Below are 8,986 nucleotides of genomic sequence, written 5' to 3' on the forward strand. Positions count from 1 at the left end.
TGAATTGTCACAGAGCCAGTGATAATACCAATGCAAATGAGCGAACCATCCCGGTATATACTCGGTATTACTTACTGGACTCCGAGTGGAAGGTATAAGGTGTAAGAGGAGCTACGAAGCACGCTTCTACCGGAAGTAGCTACGAAGCACGCTTCCACTGGAAGTAGTTATACAAATTGAACCGCCCCCCCCCCCCCCCCAATTACAGTTTTCACAGTTATTAGACTGGTATACTCACCAGATGTCAGGGCAAAATCGCTAGATCGGCCATATCCGCTATTTTGTAATTCTCTCGACCATTCAGGGTACCTCCATCTTGAATACGAACGAAGTGCACGCACGCACACACCCGATACAACATGACAGGCATTAGGGGGTAATTTCTGATTAAACGCGGCGGGTCACATGGACAATACTGGAGCGGTTGTCATCATGTTACGCCCGGCATGTATAACTGCAGGTCATGTAAATTTTAGTGATTTCAGAATCCGATAAACTGGATTAACTCGGATTAACTTATGCATCCAATCAATGGCTATAGCGTAAAGTGATTTGACCACGACACGATCTCCCCTGGTATAGTTTCCCTTCATATCATTAACAGCTAAGAACGAATGTGAAGAGGAAGGAGGACAGTGCAAGAGAGCAAAGACTTGTATCAGGGACACCCGAGGCAAGATTGATATTGAGCTTTCGCAGGAATGCCCAGGAAGATCGGTGTGCTGCGTCAAGAAGCGTCGTACGTACATGTAAATGCCTTTTCAAACTCTTTTGCGTGTTGGAAAAAATCGCAGCGATCAAAATTATGAACCATTCTTTACTGATCTTAATAGGAGCTCACACATGCTCCTCCAAGAGACAGAACTTGATCGAAATAAAGAGCACTTCGGCCCAGACGAGACTGAATGCATTTTACAGTAAAATTAGTGCTAAACACCACAACCAATGTATTTTTAAATGAAATGTACATAAAAGGTCTTAATTTGTTCCAAATTACAGCTGAGAAAAGCGAGTGTAAGAAAAAAGGCGGTGAATGCAAAGGAACGATGAGATGTCAATTTCATGATGATGCGAGAATCAACTACGGTCTTTCAGAAGACTGCCCCGGGGTGAAAGTCTGTTGCGTTCGTGAGAAGGCCTCATATTGAAAAACACACCGTTTTAACCTGACTTCTTTATAAGTGGTCCCTCACCAGACGCGAGATGAGTAAGCAGAAGGGGACATATATGGAGATGCCACGATCGCGGTAATACACTGACTCGTTCACAATCCAAAATTGGCTCTTTAGATACCCCAGCCTGAAGGAAGACGTTTTGTTAAACTACTAGATTGTTTTGTGCAAAATCGGCAAAACGCTAGAGTTAGTGCAGTTTTCTCATGCATGGGATGGAATGGACTGAAGTCAATATAATTTCCTTTTTCTGACAGCAAGAAAGAATGCATGTGAGAGGGAATACGATCATTGTCGTGGGGCACGAAGTTGTGTGAGAGGTGCCCAAGGCCAGGTCGCATTAGGATTGTCACTAGACTGTCCTGGAAATACAGTTTGTTGCGTCAGTAAGTAGGCCATTCGCCACTTTCCTCAAGCAGAAATCATGTAGGACTTTTGACCAGTCAATACCGCCGTATGTGATCATGGCCGTGTTGTCTATTCCGAACAAGCATGATAGCTCTCTTATAATTGGTCAATACCTGTCAGGAGGTCCCAAATTGCAGCTAGAGGAAAGTAGCGAATGCTGACACTCAAATGTCTTCTTCGCGCGCCTATTATCTGTGTTTTACTTGCCACTATAGTTTGCCGTTGATTGGGTTGCATACTCACTGTGATTGGTTTCAACAAACCATTTCTGGGATAAACATTGGTATTTTAACAGAATGAGTGATAACAATGTATTCTTAGTAATCTATTATCGTCTACTTGCAAATATGAGACGAGGATAGATCGTGCGGAGCTTTGATCGACGCCTGTAGGGTCGGACCGACGGGATAGAAGTCAATCAATGCTATTTCATTGTGGTTCATACTAAACTAACTTGTACCTGAACATTAAACCCCACCCAATCGGCTTGAATTGTGATGAAGAGGAATCTTTTCGACGTGAATAATTGAAGCTGATTTTTAAATGGCCCACGAGAAATTTAGAGTAAAAAAATGTTCTGTACGATTCCAGTCAGGTCCTGTGGAGTAAAGGCTCGTGACTGTTCGTAAAGTGGATTTAAATAGAAAGCACCCACTAACAATACGAACGTTTTGTAATCTCATTTTGAACTTTCATATTGACCGTGAGGCTATTCAAAGCGGATTGTTTTTGATGAATTAGGTGATTATGTACGCCTCTGTTTGGCAAGCCCGGCTGGCCGAACAGGGTGGCTTTTTAGTGCTGTTTGGCAAGCGCCTCTCCAAACAGGACAAAAAAAGATGCCTGTTCGGCGAGCGGCTTGCCAAATAGACCCGGCCTTTATAAATATGGAGAGCAGCACCATGTATGCATACTGAACTTCCAGCGATATTGCCTCCGTTACCTCCGCCCATACTGGACGCGCGATGTAGCAATGTCAATCCATTGAGGCAAGCCTTGACATTGAGGGTCAAGGTGCGTGTATGACGCCATCACTAAAAGTATACGGGCATCCGAACTGTAGCAAGGCAGGTATGATCCGTGCTCTGAAATCATCCACTAATTGGCAGCATGATAGTTGGATCCTTGTGATATCCTCTGCAAAACAATTTTCTCTGGGGCAAAATCACTGTGTGCGTGACGAAAAATATTAAATCTAATTTTACATCCCAGTGCCTGGCCCCACCCATTACAGTGGTCAATATATACTTTTGCATCTAAGCCGTAGACTCCTATGCAGTCCATTTTGTCATCCTGATGGTCTTTCCTCGATGGAAGACAGGGCGAGGCTGGTCCACTGCCTCCAGAGTGTACAAAGCGTCACATCAGAGACGGGTAATCAAGAAGCTTTCGACTTGAAACAGATGGAGCTGACATAGGCCTAGATGCCGAAAAGTCAACATTGTGCCAAGCCAAGCTTTAAAAGGCGAGATGAGCATTGAAATGCATTATCTATCTCAAGAACTTAGGCGAAGATTCGTAGATTCGATCCGGAGACCATGGCAATATTGATACTTTCTGTTGGTAAGTATAATGCACACACAAGGTTTCAGTTCGCCAAGTAGTCCCAGTAAAATCTCAGAGAAGTCCTGTCTGTGGGGATTTTGGAGTTGTTATGGCAGGATGGTGGTTCATTGTTCATAGGCATATCTATAACTTCGAAAGAGTGAAATCAATATTTTGTCCACCTTAGTGCAGAAGAGAGAACTGGCTACAGTTCGGCAGTATTCAGGGATTTTGGTTGAAAATGATTTCTCAACAATATGGCTATTTCCATGCATAACTTTAGGCTTGGGTGAGAATGAAGATCATTAAACTCAAAATAGAAGTGTTGGGAGTTGAACGAGATTCGATATGCTTTAAACTAAAGGTGAAGTGAACTGGTTACAACGTTTTGTCTGAATTTATAGCTGGTTGAAATACTATTACTCTGGCAGCTAAACGTCGACCGGTGTAACCTGTTCTCCAAAGTTCCCCATATCATAGTGTTTCTCAGGAATTGATTGACGGGAAGAGATAAATTTATTAAAACAGATAGGACAACCAGAAAAACTATCAGTATCTTCTTCGAGTGCTCTCGGAACAGCGGGGGCCACGCATGAAAACAGAAACTCTTGTGGACTTCCCGCCTGCGCGAAGCGTCTACCATGAAACCAGGCCTTTGATCAGATGTGATCAGGTGTAGTACACCACTGAAATTCTGTCTTTTCAGTTCTGGTCCTTATTGCCCAGTGTCGCCCTGGTAAGTGAAAGAATCTTATTCACATCAAGAAGACATTTTTTGATCTATAGGCATAAAGGCAACGCTCCTCATGCACGCCCTCAAGTGCTCCGTTAGTTTTTGTTTTAAATTTGGAAGCAATGTTGATTTGACGATATGTGCATCTGATATTAGATTGTGGTAATTTGACATTGTATTTAAATGTAATCGATTGAAGCTGTTTGCAGACGAGTGGGATTTAATCCCAAGGATGGGGTTGTTTGGCAAATTCATAAAAAACATTAAAAAATTCATAAAAACCCTCAAACTTCCTAAGTTACAGGTTGGCCCGCAAAAATAAAACCTCCTTGTCTCACTTTTAAGAAACTGTGGACTCCTACACCGACGCATCTAATCCGGAGCACCACTATCTAATCTCTCATATCATGAGGTACCAGAGCGATGCAAAGACGTGGCAGGCAGCTAAGGATTTCTGCCCTACAGTCGGCGATGAGTTTGTCCTAATGGATCAATACGTTCAAAGGCGCTTTTACAACATTCATAACAAAATTACAATCGAAAAAAGATGGGTCTTGAGCATCGTTTGAAATGATGCCAGGCTCTTTGCCTGCCGGACCTCAAAAGGGAGCCCATTCCACAAAACAGCTGCGGAGAATGAGAAGCAGCGCTCCCCATATTTGCTCCGGGCCCTTGGAAGTACTAGTCTATTGTCATCAGCCGACCGAAGGTCTCTTCCTGGCCTATAGATATTGACCAGGCTTGACAAGTAGCCAGGCGCTATTCCATGCACACATTTGAAAACGTGCACGAAGATTTTATAGTTCACCCTCTGCTCAACCGGCAACCAGTGAAGCTCACGTAGTACAGGGGAGATGTGTCTGCGTCCATCGCCCAGGTCGGTCGAAGGGAAAAAGCCGCAATCTCTACTTCATGGTCGATATGTTACATATCGGGAGTCAAACGTGTAATCAGACCATAAGAAATGACCAATCAGAAAGGGCAAACGCATTAAGTTAAAAGCATGTTACCTGAATCACAATTGGCTAACCTTGATAGATATCAGATTGGCTATCGCAAATTAAATATTAAACCACCTGTCTGATTCCAAAATGTATGTTTAAAGGCCTAGCACTATCAAGTCCAAATATATAATTAAACAGTGTTTCTGGACACTGTAACATTTACATCACGTTATTTTAAGGTTCATTCTTCATATAAAAATATGGAGAGCAGCACCATGTATGCATACTGAACTTCCAGCGGTATTGCCTCCGTTACCTCCGCCCATACTGGACGCGCGATGTACTAATGTCAATACATTGAGGGTCAAAGTGCGTGTATGACGCAATACCTAAAAGTATATGGGCATCCGAATTGTAGCAAGGGAGATCGTGCTCTGAAATCATACACTAATTGGCAGCATGATAGTTGGATCCTTGTAAAATCCTCTGCAAAATAATTATTCTGGCAAAATCACTGTGTGCATGACGAAAAAAAAAATTAAATCTAATTTTACATCCCAGTGCCTGGCCCCGCCCATTTCACTGGTCAATATGTACTTTTGCATCTAAGCTCTAGACTCCTATGTAGACCATTTTGCCATCCTGATGGTCTTTCCTCGATGGAAGACAGGGCGAGGCTGGTCCACTGCCTCCAGAGTGTACAAAGCGTCACATCGGAGACGGGTAATCAAGAAGCTTTCGACTTGAAACAGATGGAGCTGACATAGGCCTAGATGCCGAAAAGTCAACATTGTGCCAAGCCAAGCTTTAAAAGGCGAGATGAGCATTGAAATGCATTATCTATCTCAAGGACATAGGCGAAGATTCGTAGATTCGATCCGGAGACCATGGCAATGTTAATACTTTCTCTTGGTAAGTATAATGCACACACAAGGTTTCCGGTCGCCAAGTAGTCCTAGTAAAATCTCAGAGAATTCCTGTCTGTGGGGATTTTGGACTTGTTATGGCAGGATGGTGGTTCATTGTTCATAGGCATATCTATAACTTCGAAAGAGTGAAATCAATATTTTGTCCACCTTAGTGCAGAAGAGAGAACTGGCTACATTTCGGCAGTATTCAGGGACTTTCGTTCAAAATGATTTCTCAACAATATGGCTATTTCCATGCATAACTTTAGGCTTGGGTGAGAATGAAGATAATTAAACTCAAAATAGAAGTGTTGGGAGTTGAACGAGATTCGATATGCTTTAAACTAAAGGTGTAGTGAACTGGTTACAACGTTTTGTCTGAATTTATAGCTGGTTGAAATACTATTACTCTGGCAGCTAAACGTCGACCAGAGTAACCTGTTCTCTAAAGTTCCCCATATCATAGTGTTTCTCAGCAATTGATTGACGGGAAGAGATAAAATTATTAACGCAGATGGGACAACCCGAAAAACTATCAGTATCTTCTCCGAGTGCTCTCGGAACAGCGGGGGCCACGCATGAAAACAGAAACTCTTGTGGACTTCCCGCCCGCGCGAAGCGTCTACCATTAACCACGCCTTTGATCAGATGTGATCAGATGTGGTACACCACTGAAATTCTGTCTTTTCAGTTCTGGTCCTTATTGCCCAGTGTCGCCCTGGTAAGTGAAAAAATCTTGTTTACATGAGAAGACATTTTTTGATCTATAGGCATAAAGGCAACGCTCCTCATGCATGTCCTCAAGTGCTCCGTTAGTTTTTGTTTTAAATTTGGAAGCAATGCTGATTTGACGATATGTGCATCTGATATTAGATTGTGGTAATTTGACATTGTATTTAAATGTAAACGATTGAAGCTGTTTGTAGACGAGTGGGATTTAATCCCAATGTTTGGGTTGTTTGGCAAATTCATAAAAAACCTCAACCATCCTAAGTTACAGGTTGGCCCGCAAAAATAAAACTTTCTTGTCTCATTTTTAAGAAACTGTGGACTCCTACACCAACATATCGAATCCGGAGCACCACTATCTAATCTCTCATATCATGAGGTACCAGAGCGATGCAAAGACGTGGCAGGCAGCTAAGGATTTCTGCCCTACAGTCGGCGATGAGTTTGTCCTAATGGATCAATACTGGCCGTGGACTGCCAAGGTCATGTGGGAAGAAGAAGTGTAAGTACACATGGCTTCAAAGCCATATAATCATCGGCGAAGTTCAGAAATTTCCAAAAATCCGTTGAATTCGAGAGTTAATAAAAATGAACCGTTCCTGCTTCTTAACAGATTTTTCTTCCTTGACAGACCGTGCCGGGCAGGACTGACTGAGCTGTTTCTTGTGGCCAGCTCAGTCTAACAGCAATGATATGTTTTAAAGGGACAACTTGCACCTTGGATTAACCTGCATGACCAAGAGGATAGTACGTCCAATTGCCACCGTGTACCGCCACGTGTTCTGTGACATGAATGCTGATCTAAAACAATCATTTTCGTCAGTGTTGCCAGGCAGTTTTGGTCACGGCATTTGCATTTCAGGCAGGCCTTTGGTTACACAATTCAATGATTTTTCAATTATCCTGTTTGGTCCTGGTCCTGCTGGAAGCCAGTATTGATAAAAAACCCGAATCTCCTGCCGAGGTTGTTCCTTTCAGATCGGCGGCAAGTGACATTTGATGCATTGATGATGTGATCATAACTAGATTTTGATTAATGCAAAAACCTTTCCTGTGATCATAGTTTTATCATTTAGGGATTGGATGCACCGGCATAATTTTTCTTGTTCTTTCAGACCTGCTGGTGTGGATAAGATTTGGGCCCGCAATGAATGCACCTATTACAAAAGGAATGATCAGTCTACCTACCCAGATGAGCTGTGCAATTCCGTTAGACCGTTCGTCTGTGTGAAGACAACCCATGTTGAAGTGCCTGTTTAAGACTTCAGTTGAGCAATAAAAGATGATTGACTATTTCTGTTGTTGTTACATTATCACTTTCGCCTGAAGAGCGGTAAAGCTTAGAGGAAACCCATCTTGACTAACGAGGTTTTAGTACAATAGCTGGAAGTACATGTAGTTCGAGAGAGCTTGAAAAACGCAAGCCCTTCGCCCTGGTCACAGGTAAGCTTAAAACAATTGAATATTAATAACAAAATCAACTTCCTTGGACATCACTGATAGCCTGTGTCCTGGCAAAGTCAAAGACCAACACAAGAAGGCACAGTGTCACACGCATGATCTCGAAGTAAAGCTCAAAGCCGTTTTGGCCACCGGCAACTTTTAATGGTTTTCATAGATATGAGAGGAGCTGGTTCATCAACTGATATAAAGAAATCAAGCTAATGACCCTGAGATCATGCAGTATGTTTTGCATGACTAAGAAGTTTAGAAACTGAAGATCTATAGTTAGACTTAAGGAATCTGATTTTCTAGTGCGTCAGTTGGTCTTATCTGGAATGATTTGTTAGAGAAGCGGACATGACCGGTAAACAGCCATACATCACAAGTTATCTTCCAAGACTGAGCCCTGTTTGAAGCACAGCGGAGGACGACCTCGCCGCGCATAGAGAGAAGAAACTTACTGAAGGCCACACAGCCCGAAATGTGACATCCACCGACCTAAAAACTTGATGGTGTCGTCGAACGCTAGAACAATAAGAAGCTAGAGGGTCATCCTGAGATTCAGGTATTTGATACTCCTACGTCATGTACAAATTATAGAGATGTGGAGTATATTGAACACCACTGTTGCCAGGGTGCTTGAGGAGAAGAAGTTCAAAATTGCGGGCAGATGCCCGGTCCAATCCATCCTCCTTGCGCATGACAGGAGTTATATTTTTCAATGATCGAATATCGTGTCTCCTTTGGAGAACGCGATCCAGTCATTTCGATAGGTCCTCTAGTCGTAGATGAGGTACCGCATTCGTCGCATTATTGGTGGGTCAGTGACCTGGAAGCGACTATTAATGACCCACTGACTGAATAAAGATCTAGGCAACTCATTGTCGCATCACGTCCGTGTGTTTTATCTGCCGGAGTAATCAATACCGAAGATAGCGCTGCGTCTTATGTGTCTCTAGTCCTCGATGGCCGCCATAACTGTCTTCCGCAGCTGCTGTATTTTTAGACCTATAATTTTACCTAAGTATCTTATGATGTATTTACCAAAAAGCACACTAATTATGGACAGAGTTTGAGGTGTAGTGGAACGTTTTAAAATCCACT

At 42.8% G+C, this 8,986-nt stretch overlaps 1 protein-coding gene and 1 long non-coding RNA gene across 2 annotated transcripts; both read left to right on the top strand.

Annotated features, from left to right (window-relative positions):
• Window positions 1–3,052: 3,052 nt before the first annotated feature.
• On the top strand, window positions 3,053–4,348 carry LOC135496054 (uncharacterized). The gene is made up of 3 exons (XR_010448621.1): window positions 3,053–3,143; window positions 3,832–3,861; window positions 4,204–4,348. It is a non-coding gene; the product is annotated as an uncharacterized LOC135496054 (long non-coding RNA).
• Window positions 4,349–5,617: 1,269 nt separating this feature from the next.
• Window positions 5,618–7,732, top strand: LOC135495948 (uncharacterized). The gene is made up of 4 exons (XM_064784992.1): window positions 5,618–5,714; window positions 6,402–6,431; window positions 6,752–6,941; window positions 7,555–7,732. Exons 1-4 carry the CDS (start codon window positions 5,690–5,692, stop codon window positions 7,697–7,699), a joined length of 390 nt encoding a protein of 129 aa, XP_064641062.1. The 5' UTR covers window positions 5,618–5,689; the 3' UTR covers window positions 7,700–7,732.
• The last annotated feature ends 1,254 nt before the right edge of the window (window positions 7,733–8,986 follow it).

Source organism: Lineus longissimus, chromosome 11 (genome assembly GCF_910592395.1).
Source record: "Lineus longissimus chromosome 11, tnLinLong1.2, whole genome shotgun sequence".
Lineage (NCBI taxonomy): Eukaryota > Metazoa > Nemertea > Pilidiophora > Heteronemertea > Lineidae > Lineus > Lineus longissimus.